This window comes from Equus przewalskii, chromosome 11 (genome assembly GCF_037783145.1).
Source record: "Equus przewalskii isolate Varuska chromosome 11, EquPr2, whole genome shotgun sequence".
NCBI classification, from domain to species: Eukaryota; Metazoa; Chordata; class Mammalia; order Perissodactyla; family Equidae; genus Equus; species Equus przewalskii.
In genome coordinates this window covers 12,635,416-12,663,129 of record NC_091841.1, presented here as the reverse complement: position 1 = coordinate 12,663,129, position 27,714 = coordinate 12,635,416, and the positions used below count along the sequence as shown (strand labels likewise).

Genomic DNA, 27,714 nt, shown 5'->3' with positions numbered 1-27,714 from the left:
CTGCAAAAAGATGTAAATAAATTGGAATATTTAAATATGTAATATTCTTAACAAAATATGTTAATTCAAGATTGTCTGCCCACCGTAGAATAAAGTAGAACCCAACACCCTAATGTCATATTCTTATCATACAAACTACATACATACATATATATGCATATATATATATTTATAGAGCAAGAGAGACAGATTGATGTATAGATACATAGATATATAGATATATATTGGTATACGTTATCATTAGCATTGCACTACTAACAGAGGTTTTTAACAGCAACAAAATCAAACACATTATCTTCAGGTTGGTTATAGACCTAAACAAAAAGACTACATATACTCACATGCCATTAAATCAGATTAAATTAGTGTTTTAATTTAAAAAGCATAAAAATCTGGTCAGAAACAAGGTCATCACTAAGTGCAGAAGCAGATGAAGCAAACTTCAGGGAAAGCTTTGCTTGGTTCGGGTCCCTTAGTGATTGTTGGAGAAACTATTTTTGTATGTAAATAGTATCTTACTAGATCTGAGAAGCTAATCACTGTTGTCCTTTTATATTTCTACCTAAAAGTATTGGGAAAATTCACTCTACCAATTTATTTGTCGAGAAAGAAATATTTAAAGATGTCTGGGTTCCTCATGGTTTTAATGGTATTCCTAACCAATACCTCTATCTGTAATTCTATAATATTTCAAAACTCCCATTTCTTTTGATTTTACCTCTCATATTGGATTCAACATGCTTTACTTTTCTTGATTTTGGTCCAATGACCATATTCTCAAGTCCATTTTTGAGGAAAAAGAATAGAAAAACCTTATGTTCTCAAATTTTTTCTCATGAAATCAAGTGATAATTTGAGGAAAAGAACATGATCACTCATTGTATCTTCATTAATTTTCACACCATTGGTTTTGACTTTTTCCTGCATTCTTGAGATTTTTGTGATGCAGTCCATCCATTATTTGTCTATTAGATTAAAATAACTAAACTTTTAAATAAATATCATTGCATTGATGAAAGAATTCGGTTTTATATAAGTCTTTGGAAAGCAATTTACCAAAGTATCAAAATAAAAATATTTGCATGTGTTTTGCCAAAGAATTTCATCATTAAAAAAATGTACTGAGATGGAAACAATTAGAAAAATGAAATTATCATTACGCTATAAATTAGTTTTTAAGACATTAAAACCTGAAGTATTAACACCAGGAGATGGGTGCTTTGGTGGCCCCAATCTAGATTTAAATTTTAGTCTGTGATTATGAAATCATATTCAGAAAGCCGTTTGCCATGTCGTAAAGACTCTTTTATTAAATGATAATATTAGGTTTGCTTTTAAAACTTTGTTATAACAATAACAGTGAATAATTATTTTTTTGGAAAATGCAAGGCCATTATGGTGATATGCAGTTAAAATATTTGACAATGGGATTATTCTGGAAGAAAATATGGACTGTATAGAGACAGTGAAATAAAATTTACTTTAACACATTATGTTACATATTTACATAAATTTAATTAAGTAATAATAACAAAATTCCATAGACTTACAAATTTTGACAGATAAGATTTATTACTATTAGCTAAATATTATTCCATTTGATAGATATAACCATTCTATTCACAAATTCAAAACCATTGTTCCCTACATATTGCAAAGGTGTCATTTAGCGAAGGCTATGCTTGCTTTCTTAACAATTGTGATAACAACAGTGCTGGACTAGGTTTTTTGATGCATGTCTGAGTGAGCGGAGCAATAAACACTATATGGAATGATGAACATAAGGAAAATGGGGTTCTATCGTCATTTTCTTTAAAAACATATATTAGCATTTTTAATTGGCTGTACTGTTTTATGAAAGTTTCCTAAAGGTCGATTTTTAGCAAATTCCAAAGTGCTGATACAATGAAATATCTTTGCATTGCTATTTTGGTATTTCTGTTAGACTATAGGTAGAAATGGAGTTCCCATAAAAAGCAGCCTCTCTCTGCCTGTGGAATGATTTTTTAAAGTTAAATATTCAAATTTTAACAGTTCTAATCAAAGATGGCATACAAAATACATACAGGAAATTCTATTGTTTACGTAAAATGTGCAAGTATATGAATATATGTGTGTTTGAATCTACTTCTCAAATGTGGATGCTGTCTTCTTTTGGGTAAGCTTTTAACTACATTGATCCTTTGTTTCTTCATCTGTAACATGGGTCAGCTCTTCCAGAGTTGTAAAGGAGAGGGAAGAATAAGTGCATTCTCTGGAATCGATTCTCAAGATATGTGCATGCATTTCTATTTGTATGTTTGTGTGATTGTCACCTACTGGTTCTACTATATCCTTTATAAAAACTGAAGATCCTCTTTTATAACTAACCAAGCCTTAGAAGATGGTGTCAAATTATTACATAGGAAGTTAGTAGAGATTCAAAATAATAATTTGAGGATTGAAAGGATTCAAACTACACAGTGACATAAAACTATTTTAAATGGAAAACAGTTGGGATTCAATAGATTCAAAAAGAGGCTTTTTCAGGAATTCCCTTATCTGGCTAAAGGCAGAAACTTCTGCAAGTGAGACTGCCATAAATCTTCTCTCCCTGGGGAATTTTCCCTGCCAGGAAGAAAACAGAGAGGACCACTTGCACCTGCATAAACAATATCACAAAATTTCTTATCTCCCGTTTGTTCCATTAAAAGTCCATTTGCTCTTCCAATAGAACCCTTTATACTCTCTCCCTTTCCCTTTTTAAATTAGGTACCTAAACCCCACCTCTAATTATTGAGCAAACCACTCTTTTGGTGCACTCTTATACACATATGAATAGATTTTGTCTTTTCTCCTGTTAATTTGTCTTTTGTCAGTTTTATTGATAAGACCTCAATTAGTAAACAAAAGGGTAGAGGAAAACTTTCTCCTCTCTGACAGAATATATTGCATATATATGTATATATTGCATATATCTGCATGTATGTATGTATATGCATACATATATATTATTATATTATTATCCAAAAGCCAATAATGAATATATCTTTGCACATAAGCTGCTTTGAAAATACCATCCTTCCTTTCTCCAACAAGTTCCAAAGGCATTTAACAATGCACCTGCCTGTAGTATCAATAAATATTCTTTAAATATTTCTGCTTGAAAATTCTTGGTCACTGAGCAAATATTTTTCTCATAATAATTCTTTTCATTGCTTCTTTGGCTTCTGTATTTCTCACACTGTATATCAGAAGATTTAGTATTGGCAGCAAAAGGGTATAAAACGTGGACAGGATTTTGGCTGTATCCTGTGAGCAGCCTGAGCTAGTTCCCAGGTAAGTAAATATCACTGTTCCATAGACAAGAGTCACTACCATTAGGTGGGAGGCACATGTGGAGAAAGCTTTACATCTGCTGCTTGTAGATTTTATCTTCAGGATAGTGAGAAGAATTTCCAGATAGGAATAAACCACTATCAGAAAGGTAAGCACTGATGTGGTTCCAGATAGGACAGTAAACAAAACCTCACTGTACTGGGTGTCAGAACAGGAAAGTTGAAAGAGCAAAGGGATATCACAGAAATAATGGTTAATAACATTGGGCCCACAGAAAGATAGACTGAGCAAGCTGCTCAGGTGGGTGAGTGAGTTGGCACAACCTAGTAGGTAGGACACTGTCACCAGCTGGATGCAGAACCTGAGGGTCATGAGACCTTTGTAGTGAAGTGGGCGGCAAATGGCAACATATCGATCATAGGCCATTGCAGCCAGGAGGAAGCATTCAGTGGTCAGGAGCATGCTGACAAAGGAATACTGAAGGAGGCAAACGTGATAGGAGATGACTTTCAGTCCCGATATGTAGTTCACCAACATTTTAGGAATAAAGACTGAGGAATAGCAGAAATCTAAGAAAGCCAATTGGCTAAGGAAAAAGTATTTGGGAGAATGGAGTTGGGAGCTGACCAAGATTATTGTGATAATCCAAATGTTGCCCACCACGGTAATGAGATAGATCAAGAGAAACAGCACAAAAAGGACAGTGGTCATTTCAGGGCTGTCAGTCAGCCCCAAGAGGATGAATTCAGTTATCATACTGACATTTCTGTCAGCCATTTATGTGGCTCCCCTGTGAGGGATCTGCAGGGAACAAGAGGAAAAAGAAAACAACCAAAGTGTACAGCTGGAATACATGAATTCAATCTACTAGCATCTATAGAAAACAGCACAGTTTTAGTTAATTATAGTAATCCACAGTAAAGCCAATTCTTGCAAGTAGGAAAAGTTAGCCTGATACAAAACTTTAATTGGATCAAAATCTCACCAGGGGATATAAACCGGCATTACACACCATACAAGAAAGCCTGGAAAAATTTAAATCCCACTAAAGAGCCCTAAGAGAAATGTTTGTTTAACAGAGAGAGTTTAGGAGCTGGATCCTGGGTAGCAGTATATTCCAGGTTCCAGAACACAAGGCAAGGACCTCATATTTTAAGGAAGTACACCACTTAACAAAGAACAAAAAAACTATTTAACAGGTAAATTTTTGAGACGTAGCAAAATTAATCTTTATGACATATTTTAACTTAGACAAATAATACATGACACATTAAGAAAAACAACAAACAAGCAGAACATATATTTATATATACATAACATTATTTAATAAAAATTATAGATTATTCATAAAAATAGAAAATGAGAAATGAGTGTCTAACATAGAGAATGAAAAAAATTCAGACATTTTCTATGATAACAACATTCCTTATTTGTTAAAACTCAACTTGTTCCAAGGAGTCATTCTTTGCTACTCCAACAGATATTTATCCTCTGGTTTCCGAACATTTATTATCCCATGGCTTAGGTTAGTACATATCAGATATTTTTCATTAAGATTGAATCAGAAAACATTTTCAGTATGTTTTAATCTTTGTGGCCAAAAAGCCTCAAACCTAATTTTAAGGACAAGGTATATGCTTTGGGTACATTAGATCACATATGGATCAGGGATCTGGCTTTTTATCCAGGAAAAGTTAGGTCATTAAATTAATTCTATTTTAGACTTTATCATATAAGCCAGAATACGTGAAAAGTAAGATTATGATACCTAATATATCTGGGAAACGCTTGGCTAAAATTTTTTGAGAAAAGCTTACAGAAATACATAATATACATAATAATACAAAATACATAATATGCTTTGGGAGTTTCCAATAAGAGAAATAAATATACAGTATCTTTCATGTTAATTTGACAAATGAATCTATTTTCAGTGAACATTAATGAATATGGTGTTCCACAGTTCATGCTTTGGGAAATACCTCCCTGATATTGAACAAAGAATGGGAAAGACATGGGCTTAGATCTCTACCATTTACTATCAGTGTGAGGTAAATTATTTAACAGCAATTCAAAAACTGGAAACTATGCTAAAAGATAGCTTTGATTATGTTCAATTTACTGAACGTTAGAGGTTAAGAAGAATGGCTAGTCACTTTTTACCACATTAAGCTGTGATTTCATGTCTAACTCTTAGTTTCCTAGCCTAACAGTTAATTTCATCTATCAACACTCTTAACAAGGTATTTGTGAGAATTAAATAAGAAAATATGTGAAAACTGTTTGTCACATCATAGATATTCTCTAAATGTTTGCTGTATATTCAAAGTAAAACAAATAAGGACAACAGAGACTGAACTATATATTGACATACTGGACAACTGGCTTTTGACTAAAGGGATTTTTTTAAATCTTTGGGTTTTTTCTTTGTTTGTTTAGTTTTGTTTACATAGCTTTGCCTTGATTGACTTTGTTTTTAAACAAAATAATTTTACTTTGAAGATGAGTTCCTTCTTATTTCACTGATCCCATATTTGTTTCTTTGGTTTTCATTTAATCAATAGTAATTTTCATCTGGACTGCCTCTCATGCCATTTTTCTTTCTCTGTAAAGTCAGTCAAGTAGAATAAACTAATCTCTGAGTTTAAAAATTAGCTCTGGTAATGGGGCCTAATAAATCACTGCTCTCTTTCTCAGATTTAACAAAACTCAACAGTTGGTAATAATTGATCTTAGATTTTAAAGAATTTTCTCAAATAAATTCCCTCTTGCAATTTACATAATTATCTGTACGTATGAAGCTTTAAATTCAGCTACCTGAGGAAATATGGAATAAACCCACTAATTATTTCAAGACAGCCAGTTAAATTGGTAATGGTCTAATTCTGTTTCACTTATCTTAATAATTGGAATGGATTTGAGGCAGATGAATTTTCTTCACCGTCCTTTCACAGCATGTATTGAGGGTTGCTGTTTTTGAAAACCCAAGAAGGCATTTATAATTCTTTTCTTAGAACATATAACTATAAGACGTACCTGGCTTTGAGAGGAAGCTTGGCCCTTTCTCTTAGTTCCCTGACTGTGTTTATATTTGGCTCAGGGACTTTGGAAGATAGAATCCCCAATGATTCTGTGAATGCTACAACTCATTAAACCAGCTAAAGAGAGTTCTGGGGAAAGCAAGGCCCCAGCACTATCTTTCCAAATTGTAGCATTCATAGATTTGTCCTTTTCTCAGTTTTAGAGAAAATCGTTGCATATGCTGTTGTCTTACGTATATGAGGCTCGACAAGGAAAAACTGAATTATTAAAAATGAACACGAGGGTTTACAATTATGACGTACATAATTTAATTATACATACATATTATATGTATATATTTTTGTTTTAAAGAATGCTAAGTTCCATTTGTTGATAAGCATGTGCTGCTACATTATTATTGGTAGTAATTATGGAAAATATACACATATTTAAAGGTGAAATCACTCAAAGTGGAAGCAATTACTAAATAGAATTCAGGTGTGTGTGCATGCGTGTGTGGGTGTGTGTACACGTGTGTGTGTTTTCATACACTGGATTACCTTTTAGTATTAGGGGTAATTTAGGCAATGAAAACATTAAGATAAGATCAAGTTCAACATTGTTGTTGCTACATTGCCTGAACGTAAAAGTAATCTTTAGGAATACTAAGTAGCCTGATACTTGGAGGATAGAATGGAAAATGTAAACGGAAGTAAGTGCAGGGTCAAATGGTAGGCTAAATGTAAAAAGGGGAAGGGGCAAATAAGAATGAATAAGTCACCAAGATAGGTCAAATGCACATAAACCAACAAACACAACTGCACTAAAATGAAGTCGTGAGAATTTGCAGTGATTTTAAAACGAAGCAGTAATGAAAATGGACTAACACACAGAGAATATTATAATTATTTTTATTAGCAAGAGTGTTTCTTTGTCAACTAAACATTTAGTAGGATCATATTTGGAATAATTTCTATTTATTAAATGCCTAATATGTTCCAGGTATTTCACAATTATCTGTAATCATTGTATGATTTTATTTCATTAAATATTCTGATTCATGTAATTCACATTATAGGTGGCCCAGAATAATTAAAGAAATTGTCCAAGTTTGCACTTTAGGAAGTGGTAGAACAATAATTTTAATACAATGGGTGTCTGATGTAAAAATCAGTATTCCTTTTACTGTTTATTCTGTGCAGCCTTTCAATATTGAAAAACTAAGGAGTGAACAAAATAATGACGGAATTTGAAACCATATTGCACAAAGAATATTTGAAGAGATAGGAATATCCAGTGTGAAAAATGTTAGACTCAGGAGGGTATTCTAGCAAAACAGAACATCCGATGAGACTAAGAACGAAAAGAGACAATAAATTAATTCTAAGACTTCATAAGACATATATAAGATGAATTCATATAAGCTCTAAGGAGAGAAATATATCTTGCTTAAATTGAAAAGAAAAGTCATTCTCATTGGTAAAATTTAATAAATGCTGGTTTTATAAGGGAAGACAAAGCACCATTAGTCACAGCAGTTTTATAGAGTATTGTCAATTAGATTAGGGTTTAGATGGGATGGCTATATGATGCTTAGTTGTCCACGATTCTGTGGCTGTGAATTTGTCCACAGGCCACATTTGACCAAGCACAACTTATTTTGATTGTCATCAAAGTTGGGTCAATGCAATCACTATGTGCTCAAAGCACAAGGCCAAATCTCGAATCTTAGGAGCATAAATTCATTGCATTGGCTCTTGGGTCTCTTAATAAAGTATCAAACATGACTGTGATGCAAATGTAGTCATGACCAGTCTAAAGAATGCCAGCAGCTTATGTTATGAGTTAGCTCAATTTCCAATTTGCATACTGCAAGTTTACACCTATGAAATAAAAAATTAACACATACTTGATATTCTCTGAAGGCTAAGGGGAAAGTTCTGTGAGATAAACATCTGCTGAGTCCTGATTTCTGCAAGTGTTGATGTTCAACAGTAACCAGTTTTATGCATGAGGTGAAAGGACTGGAGCTACAAGCGCCCATTCTCAAAATTGTTTTCCTAATATTTCACATAGCAATTGATGGGACAGCATTAGATTTTTCATTGATAAAGTCCTCATTTATTTCCTTTTGACAAATTATATCTACCATTTAAGGACATTTGTAATCTGTTTAACTCAGTTTCATTTATTTTCAGAATATATATATATATGTATATATGCCATATATGTGGTATACTATTTATTTTCCAATCTACATCATAGAAATCTGCCACAGACCTTTTATTTGCCTCAGAATTTTAGGGGAGGGATTTTTTTTCTCATTTAAATATCTAGTTCCAGTTTATAGTATAATATAGTAGCTATTTGTTAGGATGAGTTGAAGGTCGGTACTAGAAAAAAACAAAGGTCACTTTTTTCCATAAAATGATCCTCTCTGGCACATACACATTTAGTAAACTGTGCTATTTTATCTGCATCCTGAGACGCCAACCCCTTTTCCTAGGGTGTATTTTGTAACAGAATTGGTAAAAAATTCTAAATAGTTCAATTCATTATTCTCAAGTTTCAATTATCTTGCCTGTATATCATTCTTGTGTTTCATACTCTAAGATACAAGATATTGAATCCTCTTAAAAATGGTAAAGGACTATATAAAACTAAGTTTACTTATTACCTTTATTTTATTTTTAATTTTATTCTGAAAATGAAAACTTTCACACATGAATACCTAACATATAAATGTCGCATATCGGTAGCCTTCAAATAATACATTAAATGATCTTGGAAAATCATGAAAGGCCACACAAATTTTATATGCTGTTCTTGGTGTTGGTGGTAGTGGGGTTGTTATTATTCTTTCATTTTGAAAAGTAAGCTTTCATATGAATTTCTTTGTATGCATTTCTAATACAATAAGCATTTCGACTTGCCACTTTCACTTTTTTCACATTCCAATTTCCTCTCTTCACAGATATTCGAGCCATTCATTTACATCATTTCGGCGTCACTGAGAGGAAAAAATAAAAGTTTAGTCCAGCCTGCTGTGTAAAACCATGAATTAATACTTATGGAGTCTTCTGCTTTCTTATTATGCTGCTTAGCCTAGTTTCCTCTAGTTATCCTCATATTTAAAACAAACTCCAAAAATTAAGTATAATTTTATTTGTAAATGAAGATATTCTCTAGAATATTGATTTTGTTTTCCAGCTAGGACAGTTTATAGTAATTTAGGGAAAAGAGATCACAAAGAAACAATCAGTATTCATGGGCCTGATTTAATTATTATGCACCTGTACACAAAATTTGAACCAAAGGGAAAATAATTGGCTTCACATGTTTTCCCACCTAGATTACATAGCACAGGTTTTCTTCTACCTAGAATACCTTCATGGAATTTTTTATTTAATGTCTAAAGAAGATGTTGAAAGATTCTTAAAGGAAAAAGGGAAATAAGTCTGATTATTAATGATTCCCTAATTGTCTTGGAGGCATCCTTTCAAAACATGAAGTAAAATTCTTCAGGGTAAGTTTTCCCTGAGTATTAATGGCACTTCCATGTGAAGTGGTAATAAAATTGTGGCATTCCATCCTTTCAATTTCATGTGTAGTAATGGAAACTGAGTCCAGGAATAAGGAAATGGTTTAGAATAACCACTGTGCGTGGAAAGATAATCTAGAACTGAGTTCTCTTTAGGACTATTTTTGAGTATTTACATTTATTTTGAAGACTATCTGATTATAAATAATCCAGGTTAATTTCAGAAACATGCATCTGTCAATTTTAGTGGATAATTCAAATATCAATACTTTTTGCCTTAATCATATTTAACTTTTTTTGTGCTCAATGAAGAGACCAAGTTAGCAGATATTTTATTATTTATGAATTTTATGCTTGTATCTATCTGTGTGTGTGTTTGTGTGTATATGTATCTATATGTATATATTCATTTCTACCCATATATAGAAATGAAAATGTCAACAATTTTCTAGAGGTAACCAACTTAGATCTTAGCATGGTTTTTGGTTTAGTTTACAAAATAACTAGCCATATGTACTATGACATTGTATTCTTCTAGACCTTTCTCTTCCACTGTAAAACAGAGGGTTCCAATTAAATAAACTCTAAGATTCCTTCAGGCTCAAAGATTTAATAAATTCATATAGACATCATTATTCAAAGCACTTGTTTGTATACTGTTTCAGGGCACATAAGGTGTGAAATTAACAAGGACTATAGTTAGTTTCTACAAGCCATTTTCACAGCATCCTTCACTTCCTTATTCCTTAGGCTATAAATTAATGGGTTTCACATAGGAATCAGCAGGGTATAAAGCACAGATACCACCTTTTCTTGTTGTAAGGAATATTGGGATCTTGGATGAATGTAACTAAAGCTTACAGAGCCATAGAATAAAGTCACAGCCATTAGTTGTGAAGCACATGTGAAGAAGGCTTTGTGTCTACCTGCTGCTGAGCAGATCCTCGGGATAGTAGCAAAGATGAAGACGTAAGAGATCATCACAGTCAAGAAAGTGATCGACGCAATAATGCTACTGAAGATTAAAAGCAACAATTCATTCATGGAGGTGTCAGAACATGACAGCGTCAACAATGAGAGAAGGTCACAGAAGAAGTGACTGATGATATTGGCCCACAGAAAGACAATTTTACCAAAAAATTTCTGTGTTCCAAAAAGTTCATTAAACCTCCTACACATGATCCAGTGACCAGACAACACAGACTATTTTAGTCATAGCCACTGTATAAACTAAAGGGTCCGCAGTGGCCATATAGTGGTCACAAGCCATCGCTGCCAACAAGAAGCCCTCAGTGGTAAGGAGTGAAGTGAATAAAAAATATTTCACAATGCATGCAGAAAATGAGATTATCTCCTGTTCAGCAAAAAAGTTCAGCAGCATTTTGGGTGCGAAGACTGAAGAATAACAGGCATCAACAAATAGACAGCTAAGAAAATGATAGATGGGTGTTTGGAGTTTGGGACTGATTTGGGTGAGAAAAAGCGTTCCTAGATTCCCCATCAAGGAAATCGTATAGATCAGCAGGAACAGCATGAAAAGGACGACTTTCATTTTATCCTTCAGTCCCAAAAGGATAAATTCAGTAATCAACATAAAATTACCATCACCCATGTGTTTGTTTTTCTTGGTGCCTGTTAACGATGAGATTGGAATAAATTGAGAATAATCATGCTACACTATCAAGTCTACTTGGAATCTCTAACTAGCTGTGCAACTTGAGTTATTTACTTCTCTGATCTGGTTGTTTTATCTGTAAAATAGAAAATTTTAACTAGGAAAGTGTCTAGTCTCTGCAAACACTGTTTACTTACCTGTTCCATAATGAAATTCCATCCATGAAAAACAAAAATATTAAGGTCTTAGCCTCAGGATGCATTCAAAATGCTGGTCTTAGTGTGAAGAAAAAACCTTAAATGAATTTCATTCTAAAATCTGTAAAGAAAAGTCCAGTTTATAAAGCATAATAACTAAGTTGAAAATTTAACCTGTAGTACCTTTGGAATCCTCTTTTAAATTTCTCACTTTGGATTTAATAATAATATCTAATGTTAAATATATCAAGATATAAGAATAAACTGTACTGTGGCATTTAAGCCTGAGATATTCCATTTATGCTTTTACGCTTAGTTCATTCTCCACATTTTTTTAACTTGGATATGATGAAAGGCAAGGTCCTAACATCCAAAATGTCTGTAGTCATCCTTAGAAATTAGCCAGAGACTTTCACTTCTGAGAAAAGTGTCCCCTGGGAATGAGGGGAAAGGGCCTCTGAGCTGGAATAAGAAACATGGTGAACAGTAATTTATAAATTTCCTTTGATATACAGTAGAAATGCCTTACTCAAGAGACTCAGAAAACAGTCTTTCTAGTTTTTCTGAGAAAAAGCAAAGCAAATCTATAAAATTAAGCAAACCTATAAAAATACGTATACTTCTTCACAATGCTATGGGTTTTCATTTGAAGTTGAAACATGTTTCTTGGATTTTCAACGTCTTCTCCACTTAGTCAATGCACACTTGCTGATTATTACTACAATTTGTCTAAAAATTTATCTTCACATTTACATAAAAGATAAAAATAAATATTTTGAGTTCGCATACTATAACTTTATCTTTACAGAATAAAGGATGATGATTTAGTGGCTTCATCATCCTTTCACTTGGGAGACTCTTTTTCGAGTACAATAGGTAAAACTGAGAAAGGAAAAACACTGCAAGATTATTGAAATAATAAGATAACTATGTTAGATTTAGAATATCTACAGTGATGGGTGAGCAATCCTCGTGGGAAATTGATGTTATGGAAGATTACAATTCATCCTTTAGGAAAGAATATTCCAATTGAATTAGAACATTGACTTTTCATTGTTTCAGTAGAAGTTGCATAACAATTTGGATGTTAATGTAGAAAAAGAGATTGAAGTGTAAAATAAGGGATGGGGATAAATGGCACATTACAAATTCCTCCTACTCCTGCAATTGGAAGTGTTTATCAGATTAAAATCTGAACATGATTTTTTTCTTCCCATTTTTTGTATTTTTAACTGATTTACAGGATGTATGTAAACGGGATATTTGAATAAGTGAATTTCACTTACCAGTGGAAGAAAAAAATATTCAACACCTTAGCTCATTTAGGAACCTCATGATCACCCACTTCCGTGGGTTATTTCTCTATGTTCCTCATAAAACTAAAAGAAAAACAAATGAAAAAAATTAAATTTGTCTGTCACTTACAATAGTAAATTAGGTAAGTGATAGTAGTTGCAGGTAACAGAATTGAAGTTCAAACTTCTGCTTTACTATAAGAGAACCAAAGGCACGGTCTCCATGATGTGAAAGCAAGAGCAAGACGATCAAAAAGTAATCATGTCAGAAGATGAGTTTAGATCAAAATCTCAGTGATGTATTTACCTTAGTTCTAATGTGAATAGAGTCCCTGGAGCTAACCTTCTGATCAAAAGGATATAACAGATATGTTATTAAAATTTCCTCTGTATTTCCTGAGGGTTTTCAGAAACTCTCAAGAACTTAATGACTCCTTAAGGCATTAAATTTCCTGAATGTTACAATGAATGGAAGGAAATGTGGGGCAAGTATAGAGAAAAAAACCCAGAATATATAATTTCGAAAACAAATTCAATAAAATTGACAGTGATGCCTGCTTGGGACTTCAGCAAAGAAAGCTTTTCAGAACATATTGTTTGGGCCTAGTTGTCAAAAAGAAAAGAAACACCCACACAAAAGCCACAATAAAACCCAAACCTCAGTAGACTTGAAGGTAATAGAGCAAGACCTAAGTAAAAACAATTCTATTCCTTGACTTCCTTTGGACTACGGGAATGTCATCAAAGAAAACAAAGTACTAGTTCTTCAATGGTTTACTTGAAATGACCTCTACTGTCCATATCTTGAATGTTCATTCCTCCAATCTAACAAGCGTCTGCTGATTGACAATTTTACCTTCACCTTAAAATGAATTATGAGAATTCTGGCAGCAATGTTTCAACATATTCTTACATATATGTCTAAATAAGAATTATCCTTTCTTCTTCTTCTTCTTTTTCTTTTTTGTGAGGAAGATTGGCCCTGAGCTAACATCTGTTGCCAATCTTCCTCTTTTTGTTTGAGGAAGATTGTCACTGAGCTAACACCTACAACAATCTTCGTCTATTTTGTATGTAGGACACCATCTTAGCATGACTTGATTAGTGGTGTATAGGTCCGTTCACAGGATCTGAGCCTGAGACCCCTGGGCTTCCCAAGTGTAGCTTACAAACTTAACCACTACACCGCTGGGCCAGCCGCAAGAATTATCCTTTATTTTTTATTCTAAAAAAAAATCAAATTTTTTCTTCCTAAATCCCTAAACTAAAAGCTGATGGTGCAGGTGGTAGGAGTGAGGATGAGGCGATATTCTAAGCTTGGGTTAGGCTACAAGATGATTATTTTAGAAGATCTAGAATATTCTAGATACCTAAAACTTTCTCTGCTTTTTTTTTTTTTTAATATATAATACATTCCTGCTTCATATACAAAAGACTTATATAAGAAATATAGGGGGCCGGCCTGGTAGCGCAGCGGTAAAGTGGGCACATCGTGCTTCCATGGCCCGGGGTTCGCTGGTTCGGATCCCGGGTACAGACATGGCACCATTTGGCAAGCCATGTTGTGGTAGGCCTCCCACATATAAAGTAGAGGAAGATGGGCACGGATGTTAGCTCTGGGCCAGTCTTCCTCAGCATAAAGAGGAAGATTAGCAGCAGTTAGCTCAGGGCTAAACTTCCTCAAAAAAACAAAAAGAAATATATATGTAAGAAATACGAAGAGATTAAGTTTTGCAGACCAATATTCTTTTCTAGGAAATTGTATATTAAGGGCAAAAAAGTATCTTAAAAAACCTCATCCATGTCTGTATTTGCAGGCAATCAGGTGAAAAGAAAAACAACAAATAATTACAATCAGAAAGTCTCTATCGTGTCCTTTATCCTCTGTAGGTCTACCACTCCTTGAAATCATATGCAACACTATATTTAAAAGCAGGCATTTCTGGAAAGTGGCCTCATGCTGATGAACATATACTCCATGGATACTCAAAGTGACCTACTGACTTCATTACAAATAAAAATTGGCATTAAATCAAAAAAGTATTGATACTTAGAATACTTATAGGGCTGCAATTGAATTTGACATAAAAATTTTAATAGCATTATTTTAAATTAATTTAACATGTATTTGTTAATGTGAATTTTTCTTTCAGGAAGGAAGTCTTTTCATGAAAAAATATTATTTAGAAGTTATATTAATTAATGCAATATATTAAAGAAAGTTGTATCTTAGAGAATAACAATCTTTTTTCCTAAGAAATATTAATGAGGAACAATTATGATACAATAAGCTGGTCATTTTAAGTGTATAATTTAACAAGTTTTGACAAATATGTACTCCAGGGCCATTACTACCACAATCAAAACATAGAACATTTCTATAGCCCCCAAAATCTCTAGTTCTCTTTCAAAGAAACTACTCTCTCTTACCTCCAACTGCAAGGAACTGTTGATCAACTGTACATGTCCAATTAGAAGACTTGCTTTTGCAGAGTTTCACAAAATAGGGATAATACAGTATATGCTCTTTTTCGTCTGTCTTTTTCAATCAAAATAATGTTTTGAGAAACATCCATATTGTTACATAAATCACTACCTTGTTCTTTTTTATTGCTGAGTAATATTCCATTGCATGGATATACCACACTTTGATTGTTCATTCACCTGTTAACAGACATTTGGATTGTTAGCAATATTTAGCTATAATGAATAAAGCTGCTATAAGTACCAGAATGAAAGATTTGTATGGACATAACTACTCAGTTCTGCTGTATAATTACATCAGAGCGGAGTCTTCCAGTTCGTTAATTTGGTTTCTCTCTCCTTGTGTTTAAAATCTTCTCTAATATCTCTCAACAATGTTTTGTAGCTTTCAAATCTTAGAATCAAGTCTTGACTTCTCTTGTTGAATTTATTCCTAAATATTTTATCCTATTGTTAATTGAGATTTTTTCTTAATTCTTCGATTGCTTGCTATTAAGATACAGAAACAGTTGACTTTTTATACTGATTTTGTAAGAATTGGTTAAGGTTTTTCACATACGGAATATTTTCTCCTGAGAATAACAAGAATTGTCCTTCTTCTCCAATTTGGATGCCCTTAGTTTCTTTTATTTTGTTATTGTTCATTCATTTATTACTTATTTTTTGCCCCATTTATGAATTGTTTTATTTCTCACATTTAGGCTTACTTATACCTAGAATTTATTTTTGTGCATCATATGTTATTTGATAGGAATCTTTGGTAAAATTTTGAATAGAATTGTTTCACCAAATGCAGGATGTTTTGTGCTTTATTATTTCAGTTTTTGTTTTGCTGTTCACTTCTTTCTCTTCTCCTCTGGAACCTCTACAGTGTGTCTGTTGATATGCTTTACAGTGTCGTGCAAATCTCTGAGGCTTTGTTAACTTTTCTTCATTCTTTTTCTTTCTCTTCTTCACATGAGATGATTTCTATTGATCTGTCTTGAAGTTCACTATTTCTTTCTTCCATCATCTCATATCAGTTTTTGGATCTTTCTAGCAAACTTTTCACTTCAGTTATTGGACTTTTTAACTACACAATTTCCATTTGATATTTTTGTCAATCCCTTTCTTTTTATTGAGATTCTCTATTTGATGAGTAATATCATAATTCTTCCTTTTAATTCTTTATAAATGTCTCTTTAGTTATTTCACCATATTATTTATAATGGCAACTTTGAAGTCTTTTTTTGCTCAAGCCAACATCTAGATCATTCAGAGACAGTTTCTATTGACTGTGTTTTTGTTCTTCAATATGAATTGCATTTTTATACTTCTTTGTAAGTCTTCTAAATTTTTGCTGAAAACTTTATTTTATGTATACTATATTGTACGCACTCTGTATTTTGTATGTGCAGCTTTATTAGATGCTGCCAATCACTTTTCCAAACTGATGATAGAAGGAACATTTCCATCAATGCCTTGTGAGGGTTCTGGTTGCTCCATATCTTTACCACCACTTGATAATTTTTTATATTCGTTTATTGTAGTCTTTCTGGTGAGGTTATAATGATATCTTTTGTGAATTTATTTTTCTTTACTCAGATTGCTAATGAGGTTGAGCAACATTACTGCTTTAATTTTAGTGCTGGTAGGAGCATTTTGATATTTATTATGTGACGTGCCTATTCAAGTGTTTTGCCTATTTTTCTATATTTTTTTGTCTGTCTTTGTTTTATTGTTCTGTAAGATTTTTTTAAACATTTTGGTTATGGTTTCATATATATGTACAAAAAATGTTTTCACTGACTCTGTAGCTTGCCTTTTGACTCTATAAATGAATTTTTAAATGTCAATATGTTTCAGTTGATTATTTTTCTCCTTAATGATCAGCACTTTTGTGTTCTATTTAAGAAATGCTTTGCCTATTAAATTTTTAAGATGGTCATAATTTATATTTTTTATTGTGCTTTCACATTTACTGTATATTAGTGATTGTCATTTTAAATTGTGCATTTTTGAAATATTAAATAAAATACAATTTTTTTCCACTTTTCCTTTTTTTTCTGAGGAAGATTGGCCCTGAGCTAACATCTGTTGCCAATCCTCCTCTATTTTTGCTTGAGGAAGATTGTTGCTGAGCTAATGTCTGTGGCAATTTTCCTCTATTTCCTGTGGATGCCACCACAATGTGGCTTGACCAGTGGTGCTAGGTGTGCGCCCAGGACCCCAACCTGTGAACCCCAGGCTGCTAAAATGAAGTGTGCAAACTTAACCCCTATGCCACTAGGCCAGACCCCCAATTTTCTTATAACGCTAGAATTTTAGAATATTTAAGTCTATTGACCCACCCTGTGTTCTGCATTATTGTTGTCATGTATTTATATTTCATTTCTTTTAAATTTCCCAATAAAATACTATGATTGTTGTACAGTCAAAATTTAATCACTATTTATCACTATCCACGGCTTTCAAATTTACCTTTCCCTTTGCTTCCATACATTCTTGATTGTAATTCCAAGTTTTCATCTTTTCCTCTGAGAACTTGTTTAAGAAATACATACACAGACACTGTAAAGTGCCTTTAAATTAAGTGTACACATTATTTAAATTTTATGTTTACATACATAAGTATAACCATGGCACAAATCACTGTACAGATATTTCTACCACTACAAAATCCTCCCTCATGACCATAATACCATAACTTAGTTTTATCTGTTGTGAAAGCTTATACAAATGGAATCTTATGTATAGACTTCGTGTATGTGCCTTCTCTTATTGAGCACAACATTAGTGAGGTTCATCTACATTCTTGTATGTCAGTAACTTTTCTGTCATTATTATTATTTTTAGCTTTTTCAATGAATTTTCTTCAACACCAATAGTCTGGTTTTTGTCTGTCACCATATACATGTACTATTTTACCCCTTTCACCCTCCTCACACCACCTTTTCCTCTGGCAACCACTAATCTGTTCTCAAAGATAGACCATATGTTGGAACATTCTCAAAGACAGACCATATCACTCAGGCGTTCTGATGTGCTGTGTAGGGAGTCCTTTGCCGGCCACCGGATGTCTGACTGGTTGTAACTTAGAGGGTGGAGACAAGGGCACCATGGTGCTGACATCACTCTCCAGAAACCGTTTTTAAAAGTGCTCTTTGGTCTTCTGTTTTGCAAATATCTCAAAATTTATTTATTTTTTCCTTTAATAATAGTTTTTTGTTTATAGTTTATAAAAATAAATCTTGTAAATAAAACTGCTAAAAGCAATTTTGTTCATGTATTATTGTGGACATACACACTCATATCTAGGTGGAAGTCCTGGGACACAAGTTAGGTCCATTTTTTTCTCCGTATAGATATTCAATTGCTCTAGCACCATTAGTTAAAAAGAAAAACAGTTTCTTTCTTTTCTGCATATCAGTGACTCCTGTGAAACAAATTTTGTGTCTGTCTACTGCTAGTGCTAGAGTTCTCATTCTTTTGCACGTGTTGATGTCTATCCTTGAGCTAATATCACATTGTCTTTTTTGTCATAGCTTTATGTTGAGTCTTGAAATTTGGTAATATCAGTGTTGAAATTTCCTTCCGGATACAGGCTCAACACAAGGTTGACATAAGGGAAGCCATATTGTAGAAAACACACTATATTGTAACTTTAAACAACCTCTGACTAACTAGCCCAGATGTACTCTGTAGATTTTGTGACCCCTCCCAGCTGCTCTAAAGTGATAACTTTTATTCTTTTGAGTTCTTTAGGAATGTGATGACCCACCCCCAGGCAGAGAGTCTATGCTGATATTCATCATCAATGACCACAGAAAGATCCAGGTATAGGTCAGCTGCTTCATTCTCTGATGCATATCCAGTAAAACAAAGGACTATCAGGAACTGGGACCAGATGTCTGCCCACCCAGAGACCAGCCACCTCCCCTACCCGGAGACTGGTCCCATATATAACTGGCTTGTAGTCTTTGTTCTCTGATATGGTTCTTTTGGACATGAGTCGGCCATCTTCCCTCTTGCTAGCAAGCTGTAATAAAGTCTTTCTCTCCTACCACCTTGCTTCCTGACTATTGGCATGCCTTGCGACAAGCAGATGAGCCCACTTGAGCGGTAACAATCCCATTCTTTAAATTGTGTTGCCTATTCTAGATTATTAACTAAACAAATAAATTGTAATGTCACTTGTCAATCATGGGTGTGGTTATACTAGATATGTTATCATTAACATTAACTATAATGTTGGCTGTAGTTATTTAAATTCTGTAAATATTTTGCTGAGTTTTTATAATTATTAGATATTGAAATTAATAGGTATTTTCTTGTCATAATCATGGGTTTTATCTTTTTCTGTTAGGTAAATTGCCTTTAGAACATTAAACTATCTTCTTGTACTGGAATAAGTCCCTAGTTATATATATAAATATTTTCTCTAGAATTTTGGCTTCTCTGGCATGAGATATACTAGCCTATAATTCTCTCTCCTTGTAATGTCTTGTCAGGTTTTGATATCAGTGTTTTAATTATCCCATAAAATTAGTTATTTTTTTCTTTCTTTTTTTGCTCTCTGAAAGAATCTTAGAATGCTATTCCTTATTGCCTATATATCAGGATTACATCACCAGAGCAACATGTGAACCTAGAGTGTGCTTTCAGGTAGATTTTATTATTATAAATTCAATCTCTTAAATATATTTAGAATTATGTAAATATTCTAATTGCACCTATTTTGGTAAGTCTTGTTTCTGAAAGAACTTTTTATTTCATTCAAGATCCCATCTTATGACCTTTTTAATAGTTATAGGATTTCTAATTGTATTCTCTTTTTCATTCATTGCATTAGAAATTTGTGTTTACTCTCATTTTTCCTGGTCAGTTTCACTATAGTTTCATCACTTTTGTTACTCTTTTTTTCGTTTTTGAGGTAACATTGGTTTATAAGATTATATAAATTTCAGGTGTACATTATTATATTTTGACTTTTGTATAGACTGTCTCATGTTTACCACCAAAAGTCTAGTTTCCATCTGTCGCTGTACGTATGTGACCCTTTACGCTTTTCACCCTCCCTTACCCTTTTCCTCCATGGTAACCACCAATCTGTTTTCTCTATGTGTTTATCTTCCACATATGAGTGAAATCATACAGAATTTGTCTTTCTCTATCTGACTTATTTTGCTTAGCATAATATCCTCAAGGTCCATCCATGTTGTCACAAATGGAATGATTTCATCTTTTTTTGAGGCTGAGTAGTATTCCAATGTGTATATACACTGACTTTGTTGATTTTCTCTCGTTATATAATTTCCATTTTATTTTTCATGTCCTATTTATTTTTTATTCTACTTATTTTTTCCAATTTGATTTATTTCAAAAATATTTTAAACTTTACATTTTGATTTTTTTAAACATAGGTCATTTATGCATGTGTTGATTAATTGCCAATATGATTGATTATATGGCTTTTTGTCATCCATTTAAAGTTAAATTACACTGTGATCAGAGAATGCACTCTATATGATTTCAATTATTGAAAGTTGTTTTATGATTCAATGTATAATCACTTTTTAAGTGTTCCATGTGTATTTTAGAGAGTGAATATTCTGTAGTTGCATAATTTTCTATGCATTTCTATCAGGTAAATTAAATTGATCATGCTGTGATTTTATTTTTATGGAATTGTTGTATAAATTACTCAGAGAGCTATTTTAAAACCTCCAGCTATATTTGTGAATTTTATTATCTCTCTTCCATCAGCTTTCCTATAAGTATTTTGAAGCTAATTTTTAGGTAAATATAAATTTAGGATTATTTTTCTCCCTATTTAAGTTGTTATTTTACCATTAAGAAATATCCTTTTTTTATGAATAATAATATTTTTCCTTAATGTTTGACTTTTCTGATATTAATATAGTGACATCAGCTTCCTTTAAGCATGTGTTTACATGGTGTAACAGTTTACATCTTTTTATTTTCAATCTGTCTGTGTCCTTCTATCTCTTGTAAACAGTATATATTTGGTATGTGGGGGATTTTTTTTGGTTGTTTTTTTTCTTAATCTACTCCAGTAGTTCTTAATCTAGGCAATTTTGACCCCCAGGAGACATTTGACAATGTATACAAACATTTTTGGTGTTCTAATTGGTGAGTGGGGATGTTACTTGCATCTAGTGTCAACCTGCAATGAACAGGACAACCTCCATAACAAAAAAATCATCCAGCCCAAAATGGCAATAATGGTGAGGTGGCTAGACCCTGATTTAGTTTATGAATCTTTGTTTTTATATGTAGTAATTGTCATGGCTGATTTTACATGGGCCATCTCGCTGTTAGAATTATATTTTCCCTCTGAACTTTATTATTTCTTCCCTCTTTTGTACTACTAAATTATTCAAGATTTCATTATTAAATTTTGTCTCATTTGTTAGAGTCTTTTATCTACATATTTTGACTAATTATTTTTTTTGGGTACAAGAGGAATTACAATATATCTTTTCCTTTTCAGAACCTTTTAAAATCAATAATTTACCACATTTACCACTGGAAGAAACTTTCAAAAGTTGAGCTTCTTATTCCTTTCTATCATTTTTATCCTATATTTTACTTTTACACATGTTGTGATCCCCTTAGGAAATCATTTTTGTCGTGGCTTTAATCAGTCAATATTGTTTAATATTTTTCACGTTTACACTTGTGAATTTTATTTTTATTATGTTCTGTATTTCCAGTGGGATAATTTCCTCCTGCCTAACAATTCTCTTGTTATTTCCTGTTACGTAGTCTGAAAGTTTCTCTCAGATTTTTTCTTTGTTGATAATATTTTCATTTTTCTCATCCTTTTTTGAAGCTTTTTTTCCATGAGGATAGAATATTAGGTATTTACTTAATTTTTCTTTCATACTTTAGAAATCTCAATCAATTTCCCATAGTTTAAACTTAGAATAGTTACCTAATTCTTACTCTTCCTTTGACCACGATGTCCTTATATCTGGGTTTCTTTTCTGGTTTTGGGATCTTCTGCCCTTCCTTAATATGTTTGTTGAGGATTCATCAGTTTTGGGAAAATTTTAGTCACTTTATCTTAAAATACTTGTTCTATCCATTCTCTCTTCCTTTTCTGGTACATGAAATACATGCACTTCACACCATTTGATTGGGTAGCTTTCATCATAAGCTTTTCCATCCATCTGGAAGTAAAAGTGCTCTTGTCATTTTATAAGCACTTTTCCCTATGTTTTACTAACTTTATTTTGAAATATTTCAAACTTACAAAAGAGATTCAAGAGTATCTTGCAGAACATTTGGTCCTGTCCAAAACATCCATAAGACATTTGGTCTATGCCCAAAGGTCCTTGATGTTTGGTTTTTGAAAAAGTCTTGTTTTAAAAATCATGTTATTTAATTATCTGAGATCCTTAAAGTTGAAATAATTATACATCTTTTCATGCTTTTTCAGTCTTGTAGAATTTCAGCTGTTGAGAGATACTAAAATCACATTAAACTCTATATATTCTATATCTTAGCTGTGTATCTATATTTGTCTATTTATCTATCATCATCATCTACCTAGCCAATCTACTTATCTACCTGTGAAACTTTGAAGTGGTATAATTATTTTCTCTTTACAAGTGAAAAAAATGAGTTTAGCAAATTTAAATGTCTTGCCCACTGTTAAATAATTAGTACACAAACTTTGATGCATATTGGGACTTTGGTCCAACCATGGTCAATTTTGTAAGTATCATATATGTGCTTGAAAACATACATTTACTGTAGATTTTTGGTTTGTTATTATCATTTGCTAGCTTATCTTAGAGTCATTTTTGACTCATCTCCTTCCCTCACAGTCCTGCCAGGTCTAGCATCAAAATATATCTTGCAGTTCCTTTTCTTACAAATTTCACTGTGATAGATCTAGTCTGACATACCATCAACTTTTAGCTGAATTTTTGTGCAGTCTTCTGCCTGGACTTCTGTCTTCCATTTTGCCATTCTATGATCTATTTATTGTCAATACAGTAGCCAGACTGAGCCTGTTAGTCTGTAAATTGGATCATGCTACTCTTCTTCCCGATTCTCCTTTGTGCCTTTCTCTTCACTCAGATTCAAAGCCCCTACGTATAGCCTACATGACCTGGATCTCTTTTCCCCTCTGGCAGCATCTGCTATAGCTCATCTTCCTCTTTGTTCCAGTTCTGATCTTTTTGTTGTTTCTTGAACACTCCAGGAAATCTCCCACCTCTTTGACTTTGTTCTTGGCTATGCTTTCTTCCTAGAAAGATCTTCCTTCAGAAATTCTAATGACGCTCAGATTCTTACATTTCTTGTTATTTCTCTTAACCATTCCATCTTAGTAGTGACACAGGTTCAAAACTTTCTAACCATGTAAACCTTTTCTTCTGAAAGAAAAAACATCTAATCATTTCTCAAGTCCTATTGATGATTTTTTGAACTATCTCTTAAGTATGCCCTCTTCCCTACATTACTCACCTATAACATGTCTTACCTCCTTCTGAGATTTTTTTTCCTCTGCACATTCAGAATAATTTTTTCCCAACTTGTTCTTTTACTTTCCAATATACTGATAACAGTGGCATCATGGGAATTTTCTTAAAGTGTAATATTTGCATTTCATTTAGGTTTTAACTTATTGAAGGAGTCTTAAAACATGTTATAGTGGCACTACAGGGCCTTCATTTTTATGGCCCTAAATAACTTGCCAGTCTAATTTTGTACCGCTTTTTGTTAAAACTTCCATACTAGAACAAAGTTCACATATTTTCTTATCTTTCAATGGTTTTTCCCATTTGCCATATTTCTCTGCTTTGTGTTCCTCTAACATCTTTTGCTCTGTACTTTAAATTTCTCTAGGTTTGGATCACACAGAGCAACTGGTACAATAAAAGTACTCAGTAGAAGTATCTTGAATGAATAAACTATAACTAACTAGAATTATTTTTTCCATAGCCATTTTTTATAAGCCACTGTTAAGATATATAATTTAATACAAAATTTAAGATACACAGTTTTGCTTGAATGGCAGCATTTGTACAACAAAAAAATAATGGCATGATCTAGGAAAATCACACCAAGGGAACATTTCAATTTTTCTCTGAGATAACAATCCATTTGAAAAATGTCTATTATGGGAGTGTTCTTTTGAGTTAACTCAATGTCAGATTCCTTTAAATCCAAGGTGAGCTATTTCAAGCATTTATCGTGAGAATTTGTTAGAAAAAAAATATTTATCATCTCTTGAGAGAATGATTCAGTCACAAAAAAATTAATGATGAAATAAAGTGATTTTTAGTCTTCTGGTCAAACTCAACACTCGTGTCTCAAACTGTTTGAGAGTATCCTCATTACAGTTTTGCATGTGATTGTTTCTGTGACATAATTTTTTAAAAAGTCTATCTATTTGCAGGTTTATGTCAGATTAACAAAGACATAGACAAGACTGAGTCAGGTGGGGATTTTCTTCCAGCATATTGATCTTTTTGCTGCATCTTTCACATCTTTATTCCTTAGGCTATAAATCAGTGGATTTAGCATGGGGATTACCAGTGTGTAAAACACAGCAGAGACTTTCTCCTGTTCCAGGAAAGATTGAGAGCTTGGCTGGACATAACTAAAGGTCACAGACCCATACAACAAGATCACAGCAGTCAGATGGGAGGCACAAGTGGAGAAGGCTTTGCGTCTCCCCTCAGCTGAGCGGATTCTCTGGATGGCAATGATGATGTGGATATAAGAGACCATAATGATAGTTAAAGTGAACACTACAACAGCCCCAGAGAATATCAAAAGCAAAATTTCATTGTTATAGGTATCAGAGCAAGAGAGCTTCAGAAGAGGGGGAATGTCACAGAAATAATGATTCACAATGTTAGGACCACAGAAGTCTAGTTTGAGCAAACCTATTGTATGTGTCAGTGAGTTAACGATACCACCCAAGTAAGATGCAAGGACCATCTGAATACAAAGCCTTTGGGTCATAATGACCGTATACAACAAGGGATTGGCTATTGCTACATAGCCATCATAAGCCATCATAGACAGGACGATGCCCTCTGTGGTCACATACACTGCAAAAAAGAAACTCTGGAGAACACAGTCAGAAAATGTGCTGGACTTGTGTTTTGATAGGAAATTCGCCAGCATCTTAGGAGCAAAGACAGTAGAGTAGCAGATATCACAAAAAGAGAGGTTGCTAAGGAAGAAGTACATTGGAGTACGAAGTTGGGCACTTAGCCAGATCAATATGATCATGCCCCAATTACCTACCAGAGTGAGGAAATAAATAAGCATGAAAAGCAAAAAGAGAGGGATTTGCAAATTAGGATTTTCAGTTAAACCCACCAGAAGAAATTCCTTCACACTTGTATGATTCCAACTTGCCATATATGCAGGTCTTTATAGCTGTTTAGTTGTAGGACGAGATGATATCACTCCATGATCTGGTGTCCATAATAGCATGGAGTATTTAAGTTTACCCTGTAGTTGGATGAAGAAAAATAACTTCAGCAGTCGACCATATGTGTCCTAGACAATCCATCTATAGTGAGTTAAATTTTTGGAATTAGAGATTATTTTATTCCATACTTTTCAGGTTCCATATCATAAAAATTGGGATAAGTAAACTCTCGTAGATGACAAAAGTATTAATTGGTAGAACTGAAAGTCAAACCCAGATATGCCTTGCCCTAAACCTCTGATTCATTCTGTGACATACACAAGTCCTCTGCTTACATGGGCTACAAACTGTGGCACTCTTTGGTAGAAATTATTTTCTTATCCTCTTCTACTTTGCTCCTATTTTTTCACACCCAGTTAACTCATGATACCGACTTTCACAATATGCAGCCCTCTTCCTTTCCAAATCTCAAATATCAGATTTTTTTTCCTCACCTTCTGCTCAGATTCTCCACATGGAAGATTAACGACTGTGCCTTCCAACAAAGTTGAGTTGGGAGAAAGAGGAAGAGCAACTTAATATTTACTATTTAGTATTAAGGCTAATCCAAAAATAGAAATACAATTTAACTTGAAAACCCCTCCTTTTTGTATCTTTATATAATTTCACCTTTGCATCTTTGTTTTTTATCAGCATTAAAACAGCAAACCCCAAAATTCAATGTAGAGGCAAGGTGGGAGTTTGAGGTACCAAAACTCTATCAGCTATGTCTTACTTTCAAAAATGTAGGCTCTTGCTTACTTTCACGTGCTTTTTTTTGACACAATAAAATACTAATTCAACAATATTTTTGGTTAAATATTAATAAATTCATTCATGTATGCTTTAATACATTGAATAAATATATATTACTTACTACTCTGAGCCAAGAAGTGTTATATTTGCTAGAGATGAAGCAGTGAACAAGACAAATGCCATGTTTTCATGGAGCTTACATTTTACTAGAGAAATAAATAAGGACATATTGATATACTATATTTGTATTGATATATTATTTACAATGATGATGAGCACTATGAAGGAAAGTAAAGTAGGGGAAGGTAAATAGAAAGAGGTACTAGGTACTCTATTATATAGTGTATTCATCTCCTATTGCTACTATAACAATATACCACAAAATTCATGGCTTAAAACAACAAATATGCCTTTCATGCAAGGTACCACGTTAGACATTAGAGATCTCAAAAAGGATATATGAGCTGTGCTCTCTTTAAACTTTATGCCCACTGAGGTCAGAATTTGGGTAAGCTTGGGATTCAATCTTCAGAATATTACTAAATCAAATCCAAAATCTTCATTCTGTGAGTCTTATCCCTCACTTACTAAGGTTGTATATTAGATCCTGTATGTATTTTAGATCAGTGACCTCGGGAAGCACAGTGAATCCAAGTCTAACTGTATCCAAGAAAAAGAGGGAGTAATTTGTTGGAAGTAATAAGGATTTTTCTTCTATTAATAAAACCAGGTTGTAAAATATAGAATCAGGATTTCATAACCTGAAAATAAGTTCAACTTAAAAAAAAAGGCAGGACTGAATTTAACCTCAGATGTGACATCTAATGTTCTACAAGTCATTGAATTTCTCTACACTTAAATTTCTTTGTGTAATTAGCATAGTAATATAATAAATAAGGTTCAAATTGGATTAAACTAGATAACATAGTACCATTTACAGGGCTTGTTATATTATACATACACAAAAATACATCCATTATTATCTACTATTACAATTAAAGCCATTATGGTTATTTAATAATTCATTATTTGATCTCAAAATCAGA

General features: G+C 33.0%; 2 protein-coding genes and 1 pseudogene across 2 annotated transcripts; all 3 read right to left on the bottom strand.

Annotated features, from left to right (window-relative positions):
* Positions 1-3,156: 3,156 nt before the first annotated feature.
* Positions 3,157-4,095, bottom strand: LOC139074554 (olfactory receptor 5J3-like). The gene has a single exon (XM_070565987.1). It carries the CDS (start codon positions 4,093-4,095, stop codon positions 3,157-3,159), a length of 939 nt encoding a protein of 312 aa, XP_070422088.1.
* Positions 4,096-10,579: 6,484 nt separating this feature from the next.
* Positions 10,580-11,492, bottom strand: LOC139074612 (olfactory receptor 5J3-like; annotated as a pseudogene).
* Positions 11,493-24,921: 13,429 nt separating this feature from the next.
* On the bottom strand, positions 24,922-25,941 carry LOC103545556 (olfactory receptor 5J3-like). The gene has a single exon (XM_008512178.2). It carries the CDS (start codon positions 25,858-25,860, stop codon positions 24,922-24,924), a length of 939 nt encoding a protein of 312 aa, XP_008510400.2. The 5' UTR covers positions 25,861-25,941.
* Positions 25,942-27,714: the final 1,773 nt, after the last annotated feature.

Coding starts and splice junctions, on each gene's coding strand:
- LOC103545556 (XM_008512178.2), bottom strand. CDS start 25,860: ATGGCAAGTTGGAATCATACAAGTGTGAAGGAATTTCTTCTGGTGGGT.
- LOC139074554 (XM_070565987.1), bottom strand. CDS start 4,095: ATGGCTGACAGAAATGTCAGTATGATAACTGAATTCATCCTCTTGGGG.